Here is a 24,664-nt window from a genome sequence, read left to right as displayed (position 1 = left end):
CCATTCAAGAGGTTTCAATTCCAACCCAAACTATTCAACTACTTCCCCTCTGACATGAACCTTCACTGTGAAAACTTCCGCGTTCATAACAGTCCCAACACAGCGCACATCCACCTCCTTGACTCCTGCTCCAGACATCGACTCATGCTCAGGTCAGGCACAGGGTACCAGGTCACAAAGACCCCCTGACCAGACCCCATGTGGATTGTATTCCAGCAGTCCTGTGACATCTGGATGCGAATAATTTAAGCCTCAGGATATGGAATCTTTTTCTGGCTCAGTTTGCTCATGGTGCAAGTTATTCTATTTCCACGTACCTCAGTTTATTTGTTTAAGAACTACAGATTAATCCGTTTTCCATTTTGGAAAGAACAACTGATGGCAAATGATAGAGAAATTAAGTTAGCATTTTCCTGCTGGAACTGATAATCCTCCCTTCTTATCACAATTTTCCCAGAATTCCTCTCATAAACAAACCAAAGAAACTTTGCCAAGTTACCAAAGCATTCAAAAATTCACAAGACAAGCAAGAACACAGTAACATACTGTCTAATACTCAGCAGCACACTTTGTCACACCAAATGAAAACATTAATGAAAACTTAACGCTTCAATATATGGAGTCTTACTGTGACTTCCTGCTACTGTTTCTCCACTGAAAAGGAGAACTGTCACTTTTTCATAACTTGCTGAAATACTGTTTTATTACTCATAGAGTTCTCTTCGTAATTAGACCCTTAATGGAGCCAGGATTACTCTCCATGCTGAAAAGACAAGGAAAGTAGGACTGTCATGACTCACAGCAGATTGCCACAGCAACCAAACTGGGACTAAAGTCCAGCTCTTAGGCATCCTACCCTGCTGCTTTCACTTCACCACACATGTTTTAGATTTCAGAGGAAAAAATAAAATCATACAGCTTTAATAACAAAATACTGCCTTCTGTTTTCCCCATTCAGGCTTGAAAAAAACAAAATCTGAACAAACCCTCAACCTTAACTCAATTAAAACCCAATCAAGCTGGGGGATACGAAATGCACTTTAAAAATTATAACAGTGTTCTTTAGATATTTGGTCAAATATAATAAGAGAATGAAACATTCACAAGGTGACTGATTACCTGTTTGTTCATGCAGAATTTAAGACAGTCAGTCATGACTGATGAAATGCAGCATCCAGACAGCCAGTGCCAGTGCAGGTTATGATGTTCTCCTCTATCACATCTTGACACAGCTCCATGTCTGATAGTGTTTCAGGAGAGTCTTGATTCCCTTGGTGATTTTTATTTAGATCTTCAAGACTAAGAATATCGTCTAAAAAATAAAGAAATTACAAACTGCAGCCAAAGACACCTGAAATTACTTTACATAGTGTGGAATTTCTGTTGTGTCAGGATAGAATATATCTAGAACAAGCTTTTATTTTATCAGAATCCTCTTGATTTTTGCCTCCTAAATAGCCTATAAAATAAATGAAATCTTTCAGTTTTTTGTCTCATAGATGTTGGGCAGTGAGAGACAACACCCATGCATGCATGTGTCTATTCCCACTCTTATGCTGCCTCTCCAAAAGCAGCCTTTCTTTTAAAATAGGCAAATTTCTATCCTATTTTAGACAGAAAATTCTACCAGCTTTCAGGGAACTACTGTTGTGTATTTTTAAACTCGTTACGGAACCTGTGAAATTGTACTGCATTAATATGGAAACCATGGAAAAAGACAATGAGCAACCTTATCCCATAAACTCCACACTGCAGGAATTAATGCATGCAGAAGTCCAGAGCCTCGCACGAACCCGGATATCTCTTACTGCTCAGGTGTGTGACCTGCTGTTTGACAGCGGCTGAACATGAGCCAGCCATGCTCAGGTGGCCAAGAAGGCCAGTGGCATCCTGGCCTGTACCAGCAATGGTGTGGCCAGCAGGACCAGGGCAGTGACAGTCCCCCTGTACTCAGCACTGGTGAGGCCACACCTCAAATTCTGTGTCCAGTTCTGGGCCCCTCACTACAAGGACACTGAGGGGCTGGAGCATGTCCAAGGAAGGGCAATGGAGCTGGGGAAGGGTCTGGAGCACAAGTCTGATGAGGAGCAGCTGAGGGAGCTGGGGTGGTTTAGCCTGGAGAAAAGAAGACTCAGGGGGGATCTTATCTCCCTCTACAACAGCCAGAAAAGAAGGCGTAGCCATGACAGGACAAGAGGAAATGGCCTCAAGTTGCACTGGGGAGGTTTAAATTGGCTATTAGGAAAAATTTCTTCACTGAAAGGGTGGCTGGGCATTGGAACAGGCTGCCCAGGGAAGCCGTGAAATCATCATCTCTGAAAGTTTTCAAAAAGGAGGTAGGTGTGGCACTTGGTGGACTCAGGCAGCACTGGGTTAATGGTTGGACTCAATGATCTTACAGGTCTTTTTTAACCTAAGTAATTCCATGATTCTATTATTATGCTGCCAATTTTTAGTGATAATGAAGTTTAATTAACTTGAAGACACTCAACCTTTCAGGGAAGTAAAGTCTCAAGAAAGACTACGTCATGCTAAGCATCATTTTGATCTGGAACGGATAAACTTGCTCTAATTACTGGAATTATTCCATAAGGGAAACTTTATAAGGCAGTTTTAGCACTTGGATCAGGAAATGTGAAGTAATGATTCACAGCAACCATAGCTCTGTCATACCATGTACACAATCAATGGCAGCACAAATTCATTTATCCTACTGCTTTTGCACAAAGAGGAATGTTATCAGTCATTGGTGATGACAAACCATTTGATAAGAAGAATTTTATACACTTTTTGTATCCCAGAATAGACTTACCAGTCAAACCATCTCCATTCTGCAATCTGTTTGTTTTCTGTTTTTCCTAAAAGAGAGAACAATAGTCCAGCAAAAATAAAGTATGTGACAAGAGATTTTGTTATTTTGGGCAAGAAAGTCCATGCTCTATTTTATAATTACTAATTAATTGTATTTACAGGATTTGTAAGTTAACCTTTTCCAACTAGACAAAGAGAATTAATTTGCCTACAGTCATGCAGAATAACTTCTCTGCTGCAGCTCTAGCAGAGGTGATGGAGGATGAGCTTTGGTCAGATGATGAGAGAAAACTATAAGAAGGAAAACATCTGAATGATGGTAGCTTGTACTTAATGAACATAGGCCAGGTCAAGACACAGGTATCAAAATTTTTTGAAGTTGATCTTTCAAAACCTGAATCCTACCGTGGCAATGAGCTGGTTCTAGAAATATTCAGAGGAGGGCAGAAAACATCCATCTCCTCACTGTGGATATTAAAGCAAATTACTAACAAAGTACTGAAGAATTCCCCTTTGCATTTGAAATATTGGAAAGCCTTCCAAAATCCCCTAAAATTCATACCTCTACAGAGGTCTTCCACAGTAAATAGATCATCTTTGAAACTTTCCAGTCAAGGGGAACTATATAATCATCTGGCAACAAGGATTCTGCAGAAGAAAATATTTTTTGCAGTTGAGTGTTCAGATCTCTCCACAGCCAAAATATATCATTGAATTAGAATTTTTGCACACATTATTTATGGACTTTTTTTAAAAAAGTAGATTATTAAATGAACCAGCAGCAAAATCAGAATTTAGAATTTCTAAAATCTAAGGCCAGTGCACCAGAGGAGAAAGAGGGGGAAGGAGATTTGGGTTTGGTTTCTTTATTTAGACAAAGGTCTTCCTCTCATACTTTCATTTCCCCCACAAACTCCCCTAAAAATAGGCACACACAAGTAAAACAAACCTTTCAGACAATAAATTAAAAGAAATGGAACTTAAATAACAACCTTTACATTTTAAAATGCTTAATTATAAGAATTTGTGCAGTATCACGAGAGAAGTTACTACCTAAAATGTTTTAACTCTAACAGTGTTTAAGAAGCTGAAAAGATATTCTTTATAGGAAAACCGTCTGAAATATATTCTACACTTACATGACAATCATACAAGCAAGACAGACAACTAAATCTTTCATTTATAAATAACTAAAGACATTTATTTACCAAAAACTTCTCCTCCAAAATAATTTCAGTAAGAATTGACTGCAATTTCCGATGTTGTAAAATAATACCCCTCAAATGTGTCCATGAATGAATAGTAGCCTGTCAGTATACATATGCCACAAAAAAAAAAAAAGGAGGATAATTTTTGAAATGGTAGGATAATAATAATAAAGGAGAATGTGGCCAGCCAGGCACAGTTCTGATGGGAAAACCCCAGCAGTCAGCAATCACAAGCTGGCAGAGCTTCAGAGAGATATCAGGGTGGGTTTGTATTTCTTAAAGGTTATTTCCAAAAGAAAGTCATCCAAACTCCAGAGAATGTCACCTGTTATTGACTCAGAGAAGAAGGACATTTGGTTTATTAACCTACTGAATGTTTCTGAATGCCTGGCTTTTCCACTTTTTTCTTGGAAGATCCCTGTTTTCAAGTGATGGCCAACTCCCTCTAAGATTATGAAATTTAATATCAGAGATACGAAGATTCACCAAGTTTGGAGAAGAAAAATGTTTTAAATGTAAGAGTTGAGAACATCAACAGTACTTCCTTGCTTAATTTCAGCTCTGTATGGAAAGTTCCTTTGTGTGTGGTGCCAGATTTAGGTAAGGCAGCATTGCAGGTCCTTTAGGGACCAAGCCACGTAATGCTTCCTATGATTTGCATCACTGTTCTGGCAGGTGGCATTTCCATTAACTTTTAAAAAATAACGAAGAATCTCGAGGTCAGTTGGGCCAGATAAACAGACATAAGATGCTCCTCAGTTGTCAGATTATAATTTTCATATGAAAATTCATGTTTAAGTTTAAATTCTACTGAAACAAACAGATGTAAAGGTCTGTATACTGAAAAGCTGGTCTGTTTTTAAATCCTGTTTGTTGTCTAAATGAAAGTTACAGTTTCTCCACTAAATTTGGACCCATGAATCTGAAAAACATTATGCACAGGGACCATGGCTCCTTCAGCAGGTGTTCTAGGGTGAGTTCCAAGCAAAACTCCATTGTTGTTGCTCGTTACAGCCCTGTGGGATTGCATTAGCCTGCAGTATATTGGGAAACGATGGTTGCCACACACAATTCGAGGACTGATTGTCTTTTACCTGCAAACTTAAAACTATATACAAAATATAGCACAAAAATAAGACATCTGGAGCTCTGGAAGGCAAGTGTACAACACTGGGACACTCATTAATCAGGCATAATTAAAAAGAAGGCATTCACTATCAGAAAATACACCTTTTAAGTTTGATATTTAGTTTCAAACTAAATTAGATTTTGGGATTTTCAACAGCATCTAAGCCATGTAAGAGTGTATGAAAACTTTACTAAAAAAAAATAAAGTTACTATTTGGAATATAAAACCAAACAAGCAACCTTTATATAAGGGCACACATTTTGTACCACATTTTCATTTAGTTCCATAATCATCGCAGTAAAGTCTTACTCAGTAGGATGTATTAAAACATCATTTAGTTCTGTAATCAACACAGCAAAGTCTTCCTAGGATATATTAAAATGTCGGCAAGTGTTTCATGCTTTGGATTTGAAGTTAGTCAATTTTTGTTGCTAAAAAGACTGCAAATACAGGACCAGACCAAAAGCCCCTTTTGCAGAGATTGAGGATTTTAGGTAAAAACTAAAAACTATCACCAAAGCAGCAGTGATTTGTTTCAACAGGATTAATATTTAACTAAGAACTACAATAAAAATTAGTTTTTAACCATAGTCTTTTTGTTTGTTTTTTTGTTTGGAGGGAGTGCTTTGTTTTTTGTTTGTGGTTTTTAGGGGGTTGTGGGATTTTTGGGGGTTGGGTTGTTTTGGGTTTTTTTACTTTACATAGGAGTAGTAATAAAAGCACTATACCCAGTGGAAGACCTGGAGAACCAAAGAGCTGCACAAGTTGAAAAGCAAATCCTAATGATAAGGGGAGTCCCAGAAAACTACATTTCATATCTGCATCTTGACAATCTTCAAGTTGTGAGGCCTTTGCCGGCTCAGAGTCATCTGCTTCATTTGCATTTGCACTGCAGCTTGCCAATGTATTAGAATCTTCTAGATATTCAGAAACAACTTCAAGAGAAGGCAAAGTATCCGGCTGGCCATTTGTAACCTCTGAAGAAACATGTTCACACTCATCCTCTCTTTTATCAACTACCTGTTGTGGCTGAAATGTTGTAGCTTGCTCCTCCTTAGTTTTGGAATCCACACAAACCTTGAAGGCACATTTTAATATAGGAGAACACTGTCCTGAATGAACATAAGAAATATTATGTAACAGAGCATCTGCATCTGGAGTGGGTAAGGAATATTCCTGCAATGAATGGTCCTGTTCATGTGCTTCTCCACAGTTCTTGCTTAGAAAGTTCTTCTGCCTCACTTCCAAAACACTTTCCTGGGGAATATCTTCTCTTATCGGGACTTCCTTCCCTCCCTCTGTATGACCAGCAATCTGTCTTGGAAGGTTAAACTTTGGTGCTAAGTTGACAATTCTCCTGTATCTCTTCCTCTTCAATGTAATTGGTGTAGCATCATTTATTGGCACATTTACCTCACTTGAACCCTGCGTGAAGGTAGCCCTGGCTTCCCCTAGGGAATCGAAGTGCACTTTACCAGTTGGAGATGCAGACAGACCATTGCTTATTACGTTGCCAGTCTCCTCCGTTTCTGTTTCATGATGGTTTTCCTTTACCAATCCTTCACTTGACTGATAGCAGTTTAGCTTTGCTGAACTGTTCGTGTGAGTCTGTTCAGGTTTCATCACTTTCTGAGGTCTTTGTTCACCTACGAATTTATCCTCAGAGTAAGGAGAGAGAGACATTTGAGTATTGAAGCCCATCTGCAACTCCTCAGTAGACAAACTAATTGAAAAAAAAGCCCAGGCACTGGAGCTAGTCTCTTCTGCTTTTAATGCACCTTTGCCCTCTGTGTTATCAGGCACGTTATCAAGTACACTGGAATTGTAACACTGAGAGATTTCTTCTTCACTGTTTAAACTTACCAGCTTGGCTTCCAAGTCAGGTTCACATGTAATTTGACATGATCTCAGTTTGTTTTCTGTGCTTAACAGTGACATACCATAGTCTTCAGAAATGCCTTCTGTTTCCTGGATGGAATTCTTATCACTGCTTATTTTTAGGAAACTGCAAAGACTGTCTTTGTGCCTTTGATTTGCTTCCTCATCATCTAGTGCATTTTTGGTCAGGTTTTCAGTACAAAAAGGTTTTACATCTCTTAAAAGCAAACTGTCACTTTCTACAGGCAATTCATTTTTCCATGCACTATTTGACATCACCGAGACCTCAGGCACAGTGACCAGAAAACTCTCCCTTGAAACCCCTGAAGCTTCTTTTAGGCTTTCATCACCACTCTTAGACTGCTCTTCACAAACTGCTACTGGATCCTCTGGGTCTTTGCTGAATGTACACAAAGATTTTTTGTTTTCTTCTTCCAAATCATCCTCCTCGCTTTCTGATCCATCATGGTCACCTGGAATTGGATGATGAGCTACTCCACATAACATTTTCTTCGTAATTTCTGTACGATTACTTTTCATTGTTTTGTTTCTTTTTCTCTTTTTCTTCTGTTTTGCTTTTGTTAACAGGTATCCAGGGTTCTTGCTTAAAATTGCCTCCCTAAGTGAAAACAAAGAAGATTAAATGTAAAACCACAAACAGGTAAAAAAATCAAACCCCCACTAAATTAGAGTAATAATGTATTCATGGTGATCAATTTGAAGAATAGGTACTTTATGTTAATATGATGATCAAACACAGACTATCTGCTTTTTTTCAATAGATAAGATCTCAGATCAAACCTTCTATTGATTAAACAAATGTTCAGGACAATCCTGAACATTTAAATCTGTTTCAATAAATCCAGCTGTCATCTCAATAGCTTAGCTTTACAAAAGGTATCACAAATCATTGCAAGACCAAACATCATGTTTCTGGAAGTCTTTCTAGCATGATATTTGAATAACAGATCCTGAAGAACTGGTGCTATTCTGAAATTTCATTGAATGTCATGCTGAGCAGAACTAAGTGAAAGACAATGTCATCCATTAAGAACAAATACTCACATTCAAAACATACTAACCAAAATCCAAATAATGTAAAGTTACAGTGACTACAGCAACTCTGATATTTACTGTTCAGTATACTAAGTGTTGACTCATACATATTTGAAAGAAATATTTCATATTTTATTACCAACAAAATAATACACTGTGAAAAAAATAAGATGGTTGTAGGAAAAATGTTTATTTACAGTTAATTTTGTAGCTCTTTTCAGAACTTCTTATTTATTTTGTCTACATTTCTCATCAAATTTAGCAGAAAGCAGCCCTGACTTCTCTGAAATCTTGATGCTGGCCCATCAGCCAGCTAACCCTGAAATGAACACTTGTAAGAAAAACCCAGTCCAGGATTCCACCCAGGAATCTAACATCTCCCCTTAAAATTCTTCAGAGAGAAGATTTTTCAGAGCTAAATTTGATTGATAAATTGTTGTACCAAACACCTGCTCCTTTTCTGTAGTTCTTCACTTTTCTGAAACCCTTTGTTTGGAATGGTACTTCACACAACACACTAAGGCAAAGCAGCAGCTAGAATCATAGGGTAAAATTAGTTAATTTTTGGGAATGCATACGTAGAATTACCTGCTTTAAGTGCTGTATTCTGAAATTCTTGAGAGAAGCAATACAAAACAAACCATAAAAGGGTGACTGCCATTGTAGAGGGAAAGCTGATCACCAGGAAGCAGCCTGGGAACTAAGGGTCACCGATGGGAATCTATCCTTACCCTTTATTCGTTCCTAAATTTACTCATTGCTAGTCTCTTAAAAGTTCTTTCTAATTTGAACTCTACAAAGCAAACCCTTCTAATTCTCAGAAGGCAAAGGACATCAGGAGCTTTCTCAACTGAACAACAAAGTTGCTTGACTGCAACAGGATTCAAAAGCCTTGATGCCTTGATATTGCTGCAAAAAAACACTACGGTTTCCATAGTGATCCTGTTGGAAAGCTATTATTTACTGGCCTATAATAGTATCCAGATAAGAAATCCTACTAAGAAATGGTATTTCCTTCAAATGTTGGCATTTAAGTCCAAATGGTGCTTCTCTCCAAGTAATGAAAACTGACTTCTCCTTTTCCAGATCTGTGTATTTTTGATACAGTGCCCTATAGTTTAAGTGTGACTGTCCACACCACAGATTACTGAAGACAGCCAAGATAAATTCCATGTTGAATTCTGTTCACAACGCACTCCCTAGTCAGCAACATGCCTCCTACCTCTCCAGAAAAGGAGACATAGAATGCCAAAGTTTTATGATTGAACAGATCTAATTTGTCTGTTGAAATAAATTATATCTAAGCGTAGTACCTGCGATAGTAGCTGGAGAGATTACTTTCTTACATATACCCCAAATGTGCAGAAATCATATACTAATTCAAGATTATATCTTAAATCTTGACATTAACTTTCTTATTTAGTGAAGAAAATTCATAACTTGAAAGTGGTTTTAGACAAGGAAATTCTCTGGGTTTTTCAGATTCATAAAACCCCCTACCAGTGAAGTAGAAAATAATGTCCCAATTTTAACTGTTTTCAATGGACTGGGGAATAAAACATCAGACCTGAGCACCAGTTTTAAGAAGAATTTATTGTTGTACCTAAACTCCTTGTGCTGCCAGAACAACTGCAGAAATGACAACCAAATTATCCATGTCAGCACTGGCACAGGAAAGGAATGAACTTCTCCAGCCTTGATATTATTGTAGCTATACTTTGCCTATCACTCACTTCTCCCAGATGTGAATTTGCACTGCTGCTGCTGGAAATTAACTTCTCTAATACTGGTGCAAGCATGTTTCTTGTGTCTAACCCCTGACACATCGGACAACACTTTCACGACAATGCTGACAGAAACTTCCTTATGCTGGGATGTTGCATCAAAGGATATTGATATCCTCCCAAAGAAATGAGGGAGAAAGTCTTAAAGGTCTGCACACTTACTTAGTCTCCTCACTATTAATTCTGAATCAGGAAGGAAAACCACACTGGATGGGATTCACTTTAAAACGCAAGAACAGAAAAAACACATTCATCAAATAATGGGAAAAGAATCCCCTGGATAATCCAGAAAAACTAACAGCTATTACTGCATTGAAATTGTTGCATGTCAAAATAATAATAAATGCAAATGTTGAGCCAGGATGATGATTTAACATACGTGGATATGACCATGAATAGTGACATTCAACAGTTCATCATAAATACAACTACGTAATTTCTGTGCTTTGGAAATATGGAGGTTTTATAACAGTTCAAGAAAATTAGTCTTTGAAAGATTTGAATTTCCTAAAGAAAGGACTAAAGATAAAAGGAAAGTGATGAACTATTAAGTGTAGAATAATAAAATATATTACTCTTCATGGTTCCAGGTAACTTTTGTTTTTCAATTGATTCTACGAAAATACTACTCCAAAGAAATACTCTAATGCACCATGATGACATACCTAAAATTTCCTGCTTGGGGTATAACCCAGTATCATGTTAAGGTTTCTGCATTCAATGAAGCAAATTGTCTACTAGTTTTCTTAAGATTTATCTTCATTCCTCCTCTTTTAGTCCACCTACATGCCTTCTGAGAGTTTCTCTTACTGTAAAACCATATGGCACACAAACACTGAGAAAATGCAAGAACCAGCATGGAGACAGACTTGTCTTCTTTACAGGGACATTTGCTAGTGAGCTGTTTTTAAACCCATACAACACATGCAAAAGGGAAAAGACAAAAGGTGCTATTTCAGCTGATACTTAAATTTTGCTACATATTATGCATTTAGAAACCTGGTTAGTCATAAAAAGACCTGAAAAAGTGTAATGGTATCTTTGTTGAAATAGGAATTCCCCTTCTGTAACACTTTTAAATTTCTCAGTGTATTTTTTAGACAATACTACAAGCTTTTTGCCATAACTCTGTTACATGTGACTTTAAGGTTGTACCCTCCTGCTGTAGCAGCTTGACTGATTAGAGTCAGTGCTCAGATAACACTTTTAACTGGAGAAACAAATGCACTTTCACAACCATTGAGGCAGAACATGCTAACTAATTAATCTAAAGCAGTCACATTTTGCTAAAAAATGGCAAAACCAGAAGCGTTACTTATTTGCAGTTGTACAGACATAACTCCAGCATGCATGTAAGCTGATGTCTGCTTGATATAAAAAAATGCCTGCAGTCACTGCTGTAATGAAATACAGGATAGAATCATTTAGGTCAGAAAAGATCTCTGAGATCATTGAGTCTAACCATTAACTCAGCACTGCTAAGCTCATCACTAAACCATGTCCCCAAGTGCCACATTTACACATCTATTAAATACCTCCAGGGACGGTGACTCCACCACTTCCCTGGGCAGCCTGTTCCAATGCCTGATCACTGCTAAATAAATGTTTCCTAATCATCAGGCAAGATGGAAGAACAGATAAAATTTAAAATCCAATTCTATATGACATTTAGCAATGAGGTACATGGTCTTTCAGAAATGTATGCCATCATTAATCTCCAAAGTCTCTGGACTGTGTTTTCAACATAAAAATTACAGTAGAGCAGCATGCATAAAATGGCATTTACTGGGATACACTTCACCTTCCCCATCTGGTAAGTCCAAGTACATTGTTGAAGTCCTTGTGACCTAATTTTGCTTCAGCAACAACGAAAAATTGAAGTTATAATTTTGGAATAACAAAAAAAGCCCAGGTACCAGCCTGTTACATATCTTGCCTTTAATGAATGAATGATAAAGATCTAGTTCCTCAAAACCAAATGGAATATTGGTATCAGGTGATCAAGCAACTGGAAAAAAACCACAAAACTTGCCAGCATTACTGGGCTTCCTGAAAGTTGCAATTCCATTAGACAGCTGAGCATTCAACTTAGCACTTTGCTGCTGAAGAAAGTGTCTTTGTCACCCTTTCCTACTCCATCCTCCAGATGTTGCCCTTGCCCTTCCACTACGGTCTTTTGCTGGCTCTACCACTCTCCTTGTGGATGGATTCACCTGCCTGACCCTGCATCAAAACAAAAGAAGTAGATACTTCGTTGTTATGCTCATTTAACTCTCCAAAGCAAGAAGTAAAATAAGTGTCTAGCTAAGACAAAGAAGTGGTTGGTGGAACAAGTGAGTACTTACAGCAGCAACACATCAGATTGCCTCACAGAAAGGAAACTCAGCACAAATTATTTGTAATAACTGTTTACACATTACAGCATGGCAAATTAATTCTCTCTGCCCCAAAACAGTAAAGATCCTACTAACTGAATTCAATCCAAAGTAACGCAGTATTTATTTTGTCTCTCAACAGCATTGCCACCTTTATAAAATATGCTAATCTATCACAATGTGCAAAGAACTGCTCCAATCTTTGTATTTTCTACAGGTGTGATGTATATACAGTTCAGCACAATGTATAATCAGTCATCAGATGGCTGCCCAGTTATAGTCCAGACACAAAAGACATTGATCTAGAGAGTACACAGAGAATAAGCACATAATTGGTTTGATTAAAGCATGCCTTTAGAAGCTGTTCATTTAATCAAATACATGGCAAAGTGCAAGCACTTTATTTTTCAAAGTAAAAAACCCAAGCAACCCACCCACTAAAACTCCCACATTCCTGAGGTAACTGCAATTCAGTTTCAAATGAGAGTCTATTCATTCCATAGAAATTTCAGGTGGAATGACTTTACTGATCTTTGTCCTGCCTGGTTCATGAAAGTCATAAATATCTTATGATTTGAATGTCCTTTTCTTGGCTCCTTAGTCATAGAACATGCTGATTAAGATTAAAGAAATCAATCCTGAATATACTGTTTGATACATATGTTAATGTGTAATGAATATACTTGTGCCCAGTATCAAATATCTACTTTCTGAACACGTGAAACAACTCAAAAGCTACTTAAACCTCCTCTAGATGCCATAAATATCTCACCTGACACAATTCACAACTCTGAGGAAAGAAACAAAACAACTCCCCCAGCAAGAGATGGACGGATGGATGCCAACAGATGGAGAGGAGGTGCCATTTTTTCTTTGATTGAATTTTTCTGCACCATTAAGTACAGCTCAGTGTTAAAATGCAGGTTAAGAAGGAGAAAAAAAAGGACAATGTGGAACACTCCAAGTGATCTGACTACATCTTAAAGGGATGTACTTAAAAGAAAGAGAAAAAACCCTCCAGTTTCATCATCAGCCTTTCCCCCATGAAGGCTCAGAGGATCATTTTAAGTTCTGGCAACATTTAGTCCTTTGAAGAGAACATGATGGGCACAGATTCCAATGTTATGCACTGCAAGTACAGTACCAATCATCTTGTCATGCACTCTAGAGTTACTCTTCAAATAAATAAATAAATAAATAAATATTTTAACCAGAAAATAAAAAGACCCACATACTGCAATACATCATCCTAGCACTTGAACACAGATGACAGACATCATATCAGAATGTAAAGATAAGTACAACAAAAGGGTTTTCAAAGTAAAAATGAGATTTACAGGGCGAAGTGTTGACCTTTCTTACCAACGCACATTCACACCAAAAACAAACGTAAAGTGAAATTTGAGATGAGACACAAGCAAAATCAAGTTGAAGAAAAATAGGGGTGTGAGATGAAGGAAGCAATGGGTATAATGAGAGCAAAATGAAATATCTGGAGATATGTAATAAACTATTCCCTGTTAGGAACTTTCAGTGAAAGATGACAGATTTTAGCTGTATTAAAAATAACTTCAATTAGCAAAATTATAGCAAAGAACTAACTATCCACCAAAGTACAGACCGTAATTCTGGAACAAAAGCACAAGTTTTAGAAACACAAGAAGATATGGCAAACTTAAGGACGAAAAAAGTATGAAGACAAATATACTGTACGACACAAAATACTACTTTTAACAGAACAAGAAAAAAATTCAAAAGGACGGCTTAGGGGGTGGGGTACTATATGCTCAGCTTTTAAATCAGCAAGAGTTTGGACTGAGGCATTAAAATTAGAGAACAAGGTGTAGCTCTCCACACAAGTTTATAATGAAGGGAACAAAAGCAGAGAAGATGGATCCAGAGTTATGAAGACAACTGTAATAAAACACACAGGACTCAGATGAGAAAAAAGCAGTTCAAGAATAAACAAAAAAGGTGGAGAAAGTTACAACAGGAGAACAGTATCAGCAAATATTAAGTAACCAGCCTGTAACCTAGATTATAGCAACATTAAAATACTGGTAACTGCAGACATGTTGCTATTCACAACATCTGCTCCACTTGTTGCACTCATTCTGTGAATCTCAAATACTCAATGAAATACTGAGAACTACAGAGCATTCAGTTAAAATGCACATTCTCTGGATGTTATTATACCTTTTTCAACAAATCTCCACACTTCATCATACTAGCATCAAAATTTTACTTACTATTTCTGCATACTACACTTTGGTATTAACTCATTTCCCTTTTCGAGCATCTTTCACCCAAAGGACTAGAGATACACAAGAGACAGGATGAATTACCCCCTTAAAGATGATTACTTTTAAAAAAACAGCCCTGTATTATTCCTAGAGTGTTGGGGATGAATCGATGCAGAAAACTGTCTTGGAATTCTGCAATTTAGTAAGGATCAACAGAAATTTGTCTTTGGAGAGAAAATAAAAAATTACATTAGATAAGCACTAATATATGCTATTATTTCTATAAATAGTTCTGGAAAGACAATACAGGTAACAAGAGATAAATGGACACTGAGGGAGGGAAAAGAGGATCCGCTATAGGTGGTGTCAGGAACCTGTGAGCCTAGTTATGAAACAACATAACCAGAATAAAGGGTACAGCCAGTTTTGCTGCTACAGTCAAAGCCAGAAATTTAGTGTCCATCTGAGAATAAGAACAGCATCACAGCCAGCATCCAACACCGTGGGACCAGGCAGCACTTCCATTATTAGTGATTTAAAACTCTTCTCTGATAGGTAAGAGTTAACTCTTCTGATATTCTGGACACTGCTCTCACTCTTATCACTTGTAACAGAGTAACTTCTGTCAGAAAGGACCTCTGGAGATCACGTGGTCCAACCTCTGCTCAAAGCAATACCGTGGTCTCGCTGCTCAGTGCCATCTCCATGTAAGTTTTGAATATTCTAAGGATGAGATTACACAAGCCACTATCCAGGGCACACTTCCCATGTTGCAACCTCCACCCACTGCTTCTCATCTAAGAGGACCCAGACTTAGGACCAAGAAAGGCACCTAAGTATTAATTATTAGAACCAAGAACTCTCTAAACTCAAGTTTAGACTGCAGGAACAAAGCAAGAACAGAATGAAACACAATGCTCCGCCATCCACATATTGCATACAAAGAATTCCACCTATAATCCCACATATCATGAATTTTTGCTGCACTGACATAAGCACAGGCTCTGTAAAGTGAAGAATAATGCTAAATATTCACTGAGTATTTAGCATGTGTACCAAACGGGTGCAAAGAGCCACAAATGCAGCTCAAACATATAGACCTGACCTGCTTAAGGTAGATGATTCCATGTCTACACTTTTGTTATCAAGGTCCCTGTAAAGCACTGTATCCATCTTACAAGCAATCAGGAAAAATGCTAAATGGGGGGAAGTAATACAATCAATCCACTCCTAAGCCAGGTTAATGAGCCTTCAGAAACTATTATTGGTTAAGAGCAAGATGTGGGATAAGTTGTTTGATAACTCCTCATACACTATCATAACCTATAATACAGGTTACCCAAACCTAGGGCTAATGAATAAAGAAAAAAAAATTAAAAGTATCATGAATAAAATAACAGCCAAACAGCACTATGGGCCTATGACTAAGGCTGATTTGTACATGAGACAATACATCCCTCAGAAATAAACAAATGACTACTCCATCAGCTAAAGCAGCACTTCTTAGTCTGTTAGCAATTTTAAAAGAGGCTAAACAACGTCCACTACAGAATTCAACCTTTTTAAAATCAGTAATTAGAAAACATGCAACTACATGTTCCAAAAGAAAAGTTAATTGGATTAACAGAGAAAAAAAAAAAAAAAAAAAAAAAAAAAAAAACAAATGTATATATATATTCTGGCTTGGCACAACATGATATCGTTACAAGAGCATTATAAATCAGTAAGATACACATGACATGGTCAAGGACTGCCTGCCTACCAGAGAAATGAAGTGGGAGCATTATCAGCTAAAAGGAAACTGCAATTCCAGACACAATACTTCAATGCTTCTATTACCCTTGATCTAGAATTACACTGACAGTCTACCTCAAGCAAAACCCACCATTTGCTGCTTCTCCATTACTACAGAAATAAAGACAAATTTGAGATGATCAGACCTTGACAAGCTCTGTTACTTACTACTTTTTTCAAAAAAAGACCAATTACGTTTTCACACATTTTTCTGTGAACTCAAAATAAGCAGATTTACAGATAATTTCAACCAATTAGCCTATAAAAAGAGAAGAAAAACCCAACAAATTTATTGATGTACAAGATTTTCACCTACAATATTAATAGAGAGCTTTGATCTCTGCTACTGCTTTTATTTCAAAAGGATGAGAATATAAACATTTAAATGAGACAAGCATCACTCTAGAAACACTAAAGTGAAGTATTCCACATCTGATCCACATGAAACATCTGATCACTCAAAAGGAGGACTTACTTTCAGTTTCAACAGTCTTTTTAATGCTTTTTACAGGGAATTTTAATACATGTGTCTATTCTTTTGAAGTCTCAACATACACCTAATCACCTCATTTCCATGATGTACCAGTACTGAGCAAAAACATTTCTTCCAGAAAATTTGATTGCTAGGAGAAAGCAGAAGTTAAAACTACATGTCACACACGAATGTGAGAATTCTTCTAATTCACTGAGAATGAAACTTACTGCTCAGCTCAAAGAAAATACCAAAAGTCTAAATTACAACAGGGAAGACAGACACAAAACAATTAAGTATAAATATTATGGGTCCTATCTCAGGTAGAGAAAGCCTTGTTTCTAGCTATCTATTAGCAAAGAAACAACCATTTCTGCAAAAGGTTCCAAGAGACAGATGACAAGAGACAAAATCGTGGCCTTCTTCTTAAACACAAAAAGTTTTAAAAAATTATGTATCATGGCAAACTAGATTAACCTCCAGAGGACATGGCTACAAGAACACAACAGAATTCCTCACAGGAGATCATTTAACATCACTTAAATGTTAAAAAATTATGAGTGTTACATCTAGGTTGTACTCGTGGTTAGCAATAAAGACAGTTTAACAGGTAAAGCAAGACCTGCACATGCAAGCTAAACAAAACAAGGAATTCATTCACCACTTCCCACAGGCAGGCAGGTGTTCAGCCATCCCCAAGAAAGCCAGGCTCCATCACATGTAACTGTTACTTCAGAAGACAAACTCCACCATTCCAAACCCCCTCATTCCTTCTTCCTCCAGCTTTATATATCAGGCCTGACGCCTTAAGGTCTGGCATCTCCCTTTGGTCAGCTGGGGTCAGCTGTCCCAGCTCTGTCCCCTCCCAACTCCCTGTGAGGAGCAAAAAGTCCTTGATGCTGTGTAAACACTGCTCGGCAGTAACAAAAACACCCCTGTGTTATCAATATTGTTTCCAGGGCAAATCTAAAACAAAGTCCCAGACCAGCTATTCTGAAGACAACTAACTTTATCCCACCCAAAACCAGCACACAGGTTTCTTAGGGTTTGGTCTTGGGGTGGTGATTTTTTTCTTGTCCATACAAAATTAAAATGAGAAAACTAAATCACCCAAAGAATGCTGATGAAAACCTTTGATAATTCGGGAAGTAAACCAATAAATCACGAAACAGCAGCTTAGATGAAGCAGTAAAACTAGAATCATTTTTCCCTATACAGCTGATGCTAAGTGGTCTGCTATATGAACCAACTGATGTATGTTCTATGTATTAATTTTCATTTACATTTCATACTTAGAAAAGCTGAGTGTTAAATTTACTTACCAAACATCCCACTAGTTTCAAGTATGCAGGAGAAACTCAGAATTTATAACATTATGGTTCTAAGCATTAGTTAAATTTGAAAAAACCCCAACCTGACACTATTATTTCATTAAATATGATGAACTAGCAATTTATTTAAAAAGTGAACAATAGGAAACCTTTGTTCTAGGTACATTATCATCATCAACACAAGTATTGTATAGAAAGTACAGACAGTAAAAATTCTTAGATCCCCTGTCTAGCTGAGCAGCAAGTTCTTACATTTCTTGCACATACATTTTGAGCAAATAACTAATTTTCCTTGGTTTTGAGGGCATGAAAAATTCAATACCTTCAACATGTATTTCACATAATTTTTTATTTTTACATATAAATAGTGTATAGTGTAAAATCAACTTCTGATATATATGTCTGTGACTGTCATATCCTCAAAAAATATGATTATACCATGAAATAGAAGTGTGACACTGACAGTAATTCCAGTGTTTTCACCTACCATGTCACTGTACTTACCTTGGAATACAGCTGTACAGATGAAGCAATTTACAAATGTTTGATACAGAAACAAATAGCAAAGGTTCCCTTTCCTAAGTGTTCTTTGCAAACTGCAGGCCTATTGATCAGCATGCTTTGCACAGCAAAAACACTCCCATCCACCCATAATTAAAAAGGTGACACAAAAAAGCCACACCATCTTAAAACAGTACAAATTAGTACCTATTCAAATTAAATACTGCTAAAAAATCCCATTTCAGTCTTCAACAATCAGCTCTTTCTTGACATGCTTCAGCACACTGTGTGCATAGCTCATAAGCCTCAATAAATTTTATCATGTTATAGCTTACAGTAACAGAGTAAATGAGTCTAAAATCTTTTTATCTCCCCCACACTTGAAATGTGCTTTCATGTTTAAATATAAAAACTTTGGCATAATTGAAGTATTACTGAGCATTTACAATGATATCCATGATTCCTTTGAGACACAGAAAAAGATAACCATGAAAACTAAAATACAGTAAGATATTTGATATGAATAACAGACAATGAATAATATAGTTGGGGAGCCTCTTTTCTACACATACACATAATTCAATATATTAACAATGCATGCGCTACTGAAACACTTTAAATTATAAAAAAACACTATAAATTTAACTTTGCACAATAGATGTAAAAAACCACAGAAAGATACTTCATTATATACCTGGATTTTCAGGTTTCATAGTATTCAGACTTTATTGACAAAGTAACTTTTAGGGCCTATTCAAAAATCGTCTACAATTAAAAAAAATTATGCTGGCTTCGGAATTTTCAAAATTCTGATACTATGACACCAAATGAGTAATAGATAACCATCCAAATTCTTCTAGTTACATACTCATGTTCTTTACAAAATTTCCTGTTCTACGTTTGATCATTCAGTGTATAAGGAAGTCAAGTGTAGTTAGGTTATTTCAGCTCACAAGTTAGTAAAAATGCTCATCTGTATAAAATCCTACGAGCTTCAAAATAATAAAAACTGCTGCATTGAACTACTTCAACAATACTGAACACAAATATATTTTATTAATACAGCAAGCTGTTAGAAAAAATGCAAAGTGAACACTTACAAACTCATCATTTTTTTAAGAGAAAAAGAGCAGTTAGTCAGTCTCCATGCTGGCTCATTCTTTGTTATGTGCTCAACAGATTACATTGGCTACGCTAAAATTAGGAATGCAAGATGGTTTTACAGAATTACATCCACTATTTATATTGAATTGATGCATCCCAACTGTGGACTGGGAATTGACAGCCTAATTCTTTAAAACCTCATTTTTATCACAAAGGAAAGAAACTGATTTAGAAAGACACAGCTGTGAAATTTTGGGGGTTTAGTGATAAAATTTAATTTTTTTTTTTTAGTCAGCACAAAACAAGTCGGTGGTGTGCCACCACCATCATAGTTTATATACTACCAATGAGAATAAATAAAAAAATGATTCAGGTTGCAGAGTTTACAGCTGGTGAATACTGTACGGGCAGAATGTTGCTTCAGCTACCACATGAACTTCTGAGACCAAAAAAGAAAGGAAAAAACCAACAAAACAACCACAAAAATCAAACCTCTTGACTGAAATCAGAAAGCACATGCCAAAATTTTGCCAACTGGCAATACATACCAAATAGAACTAAAGCACAATCCAGAACATAACTGCTTTCAAAAAAATCTCCAAAAAGGTAAGAAGACTAAATAACAATCATTAAAATTGATTACTGTGTAGATAAACTCTTCTTTTGGGGCTTTAATTCTCTTTTTAAAGATCCTTATTATGACCCATAAAAACCCCTGCTCAACAGTTACCTCATCTATGACAACGTCATTGTCTCAGATTTATGAAGAAAGACTCTGCTATATGCCATACTATATTAAATATTTTACTAAAACCCAAGGTCTTACAACTTTAATAAATGTAGTTTTAAAAACCATTAAATGTACAATTTTATTTACATGTAAGTCCATTAAAAAGAACAACCTCCAGAAGAAAATGGGTCTTGAAATAGGCCTATTTAAAACACAGAAGATCACTACTTTATCGGAGGCGATGATGTGTTTTGAAGAGGCAAATAACAGATTCTTATTAACTGACTGCAACTGTGTTACTGGCTACTGGAAATACTGAAAGAACTCCATGAGTCTGTATTGTCTCCCCACCTATGTCTTCTCTGCAGAGGTGGTCTTGGAGTGTTTTTGTGGGGAGGTACCACTGAATTCATGACAATAGGGATGGATATTTGATATTCGTATCGTTCCAACATCTGAGCAATCTTCTCACGAGTGACCCCATGTTTATTCCTCCTACAAAAACAAAAATTTAAATAAATTGTCTGGTATGTTTATAATTATATATAGTTATATATAAGTATATATATAATTGCATGTTACAGTCTTCAAGAAAAAGCCCTCTGAATTCTCAATTTTTTCTTCTTGCTTTTATTACACTGTATCCTCATACATCCTTCATACAGAAATGTGATGTTATTCACTACAGCTATGCAGCTGAACTATCCTAGAAGGATTTTGTTAATTATTCATCAGATTTTACATGGTATACTAGCTAATGAGTAGAGATATGAATAATAGCATAGACTACTCCTTATGAAAGCAATGTTCAAACTAGCATAAAAAAACCCGAACAACTGCACAGTTTCAAGACTTAATGACAGAATATTTTCTCATCAAGAAATATCTCTACAGAGTAAGAAGCAATTTAACTTCTGAACCAGAACACCATGCTCACAACACTTATCTACCAGTTGTAACTGACACTTGCTGCAAATTTAGAAATGTACTGAAACACATGTAAGGGAAAAGGTATCAAACGTGCTGTCCTATTCTTGCAGTGCTCAGTGACCAGCCACTTTCAGAAGAACTTGGTCTATTAAGAACCTGAGGCTTTACACATTACATTAGAATGTATTTACCTCCTTGGTATCTATGTAATAAGACTTTAAAATCCATGTTAGCAGAGAATTTCAGTCTCTGCCAAAAGAAAACCACAAGCCTCATGCACAAACTGAATGTCAGAGAATTGCCAGAACTGTAACAGAACTGAATCTAAAAGAAGAGACATAAAACAGAAACAAAATGTTTTGGTAGCATCAACAAGCATTTATCATAACCCAATACATTCTTATTGCCAAGAAACCTTGTCCAAGCTGAATTATTTCCACAACAAACAAAGAGGGAATGTGTTTCTGCACCTTTGTGCTTTCTGCCAGCGACAGAAGAGATATGGGCCTTACCAACTTGCTCAGTTCTATAAAGGAGAAATCAACACTGGGAACAAACATGCTATACTGGAAAGAGGATACTCCACACAAGTATTTTAAAAGACTGATTTCCTCACCACCCAGCCCCCTAATGACTTTGTGAGTATTATTACAACAAAGAAGTAAGAATCAAGTTGACAAGGGTTCAAAGCACACTGCAGGTAGCACACTAGTTTCACATTCAGAATGGAAGCAGAATTCAGATCTCAGAACTATTCAAAATTACACTGGCTCCTTAAGGTGTATTTTATCAGGTTTCCTTCTGTGAAGAAAATGCTTAAGCAGTGCATTTCTCTCACAGACACTCTTCCCTGAGGCAACACCAGAAGCTGGAGTGAACATCGCATGTGGCTCATTGTTTAAATGCTTCTAATTTTTACACTGTGCTAAAGTGGCCCAGGAGCAGCTGCATGTTGAACTAATCACTTAGTGCGTCTTAACAGTTTTGATTTTATTCACAAATATGAACAAGGTTAATCGTAGAGAAAAAAGTCAACCCTCTTGAAATATGTAGACTTTATAAAGCACTTGACACTCATGACAGACAAAAAATGAGAAGAGCAAGTCTAAGTCTTTTAACACCAAATGGTGGAAGCAGAAAGTTATTCAATATTTCACCTATCTTAGTACTCCGAGAAAAAGATTATAGCTCAAGTACTCTGGACATAAAGTGCACACTCATCCACAATTGAATGGACTTGTGCATAATCACTTCATGAAAGAGGAAGTATTTTTCCTTGCAGAGTAAGGCAGGATAATAAAATCACTAACAGCAAAATTGCATCAAGCATAGAAACTGATTTAAAAAAGGAAATCAATTTGCTGTATAGTGTCATTTAATACTGTGCTCTCCTCTTCAGGCATGTCTTCGCTCATTCTTTGGCAGCTTGGCTACGCTGAGAGAGCATAAAGCCATCTATCTGAACTAACACAGACATACCACCAAAAGCTCCTAACAGATAGGAGGAGGAAGACTGTTTTCCTTGGAGGAACACAGAATCTATTGATAAAAGCAAAGTTCTGTCACTATTAAATGCTTCCATATTACCCTCCACAACTGCATCCCCAGCAAGCTTGCTGATGGAACAAGAGCCCTCTCTTGAACAAAATGAAAACTTACCATCATCACCTTTCTTAAACTCCCAAAAAATAAAGTTTCCAGGCAATGGGCCTCTATTCAAATATTTAAAGAAACCAGAACTGCTAAAATATTTCTAGGAACCTTCTAAAAACTGGTAACAGCACTTCACAGTTCAAGGGTTTTCCTCTGGGACAGATAAAAGCTTTACTCCTACAATTAATGATTGAACAGTAAAATTCAACAGTAACAAACATCAGTTTATCCCGTTGCTTGTTAAGATCATGTGGAAACATGAATTTTCCTGGAAAGTGACTGTCTTATGTAATGGAAATTTCATGCTGAGTATCTTAGAAGTGCCTGATTACTAAGATTCCTAACCTGGCTGTGCTGCACCCCAAACTAGAAAAACTTCTACAGAGAGAAGACTCCATCTCTAGAAACAAGTTAGTGGTAGCTTAGGAGCAAAAGGTGAAAACTTTAGAGTATTTATAAACACAATAAAGTCCAAGTCAGTAAAGCAAGCATTATACACAAGTACTTTGTGCACTGCAAGGGCTACTTTACAAAGCTGAAACAATTAGAAGCAATGTCAGTTGGATGCATGTAAAACAACAATCAGTGAGAGAACTCTGTCATTAACTGTGAAAGTATTACACTACATTTCAAAGAAAGAAATATCTCTGAGCTGGTCTGATACCTCATAAGATTTCTAATGCAGATATATCTGAGACAAAAAGGACATTAACCAGGAAGAAAAAAGCAGCTTCCCAAGCATTCTCAGAACCCAGAAGTTCAATGACCCATGTTCTACAGTATTTTAAGTCAGATCTACACATGTCCAATAAAACTTTAATATTGACTTTTGGGCCAACAAGATGGAGCTTGTACTTATTTGTCCACTTGTTTATCCATAAAACTTCCATGTAAAGGCATACCTCAAAATGCCCATTTAAATAGAAAACATTTCATACTACTAGTAAAGTACTTGAGAAAATATTTTGAATAAAATATAACTTACAGCATATATATTTATGCATGCATATTTATCTGCCTATCTATCTCTATATATAAAGTACCATGACATCTGTAAGAGAAACCTTACTTTTCTAATTCTTCAGGATCAAACTTCCACCAAGTATCTGGCTCATGGAATTCCACTCTGTATCCTTTTTCTAGAGCCTGCAGCAAGCAAAGAAATATGTGTGATGTGTATCATGATCACATAAAATGTAAGAAAAAAATAAAAGACAAGTATAATAAACAGATGCAGCATACTCTGCTGTGGTAGTATGCTGAATTTCACCTACCCCAGCTTGTCTTAGCTTTTGTTCCAGGCTAAGCAAATTAAGTCAATCCTTAAACTGATCTAAATTATTGCCATACCAATTACTAATCATTATCAATAAGCTGTCTCTGTCTCCAAAAACTTGAGCAAAAAAAATGTTTCTGGACAAAACATATCAACTTATCACATGCAAGGGTAAGTTTGAAAAATTGTTACAGTTGACAATCATGCAACAAAACCCACCACTTCCACATATGGCTTCATTTCCCAGGCTTGAGTGTTAGTGTTGTCTATTATAACTGGAGATTTTCCCTGCTCCATTGCTTGCTTTGCTGCAATGAAATATTGTGCAAGTTAATAAACCACATGGAACTCAAAATAAAAATAAACTACTCCAGATTTTCTTTCACTAA

General features: G+C 36.6%; 1 protein-coding gene across 4 annotated transcripts in view; it reads right to left on the bottom strand.

Annotated features, from left to right (window-relative positions):
• Nucleotides 1–24,664, bottom strand: part of N4BP2L2 (NEDD4 binding protein 2 like 2) — a 41,679-nt gene that overhangs the window by 4,996 nt on the left and 12,019 nt on the right. For 3 of the 4 annotated variants that reach the window (XM_017731340.1, XM_017731339.1, XM_017731341.1), the window contains 7 exons: nucleotides 24,495–24,583; nucleotides 24,069–24,145; nucleotides 20,768–20,911; nucleotides 5,877–7,645; nucleotides 3,374–3,459; nucleotides 2,813–2,858; nucleotides 1,120–1,312 (listed from right to left, as the gene is read on the bottom strand). In XM_017731340.1, coding sequence (XP_017586829.1) covers nucleotides 1,152–1,312; nucleotides 2,813–2,858; nucleotides 3,374–3,459; nucleotides 5,877–7,645; nucleotides 20,768–20,911; nucleotides 24,069–24,145; nucleotides 24,495–24,583 — 2,372 coding nt within the window. In that variant the 3' untranslated portion in view covers nucleotides 1,120–1,151. Of the gene's footprint in view, nucleotides 1–1,119; nucleotides 1,313–2,812; nucleotides 2,859–3,373; nucleotides 3,460–5,876; nucleotides 7,646–20,767; nucleotides 20,912–24,068; nucleotides 24,146–24,494; nucleotides 24,584–24,664 lie in introns of those variants that run through there. The other variant, XM_008631445.2, reaches the window with a different exon arrangement.

The sequence above is a fragment of the Corvus brachyrhynchos genome, unplaced genomic scaffold (genome assembly GCF_000691975.1).
Source record: "Corvus brachyrhynchos isolate BGI_N302 unplaced genomic scaffold, ASM69197v1 scaffold103, whole genome shotgun sequence".
NCBI classification, from domain to species: Eukaryota; Metazoa; Chordata; class Aves; order Passeriformes; family Corvidae; genus Corvus; species Corvus brachyrhynchos.
The sequence above is the reverse complement of the archived record's forward strand: the minus strand, read 5'-3'. Positions and strand labels throughout refer to the sequence as shown.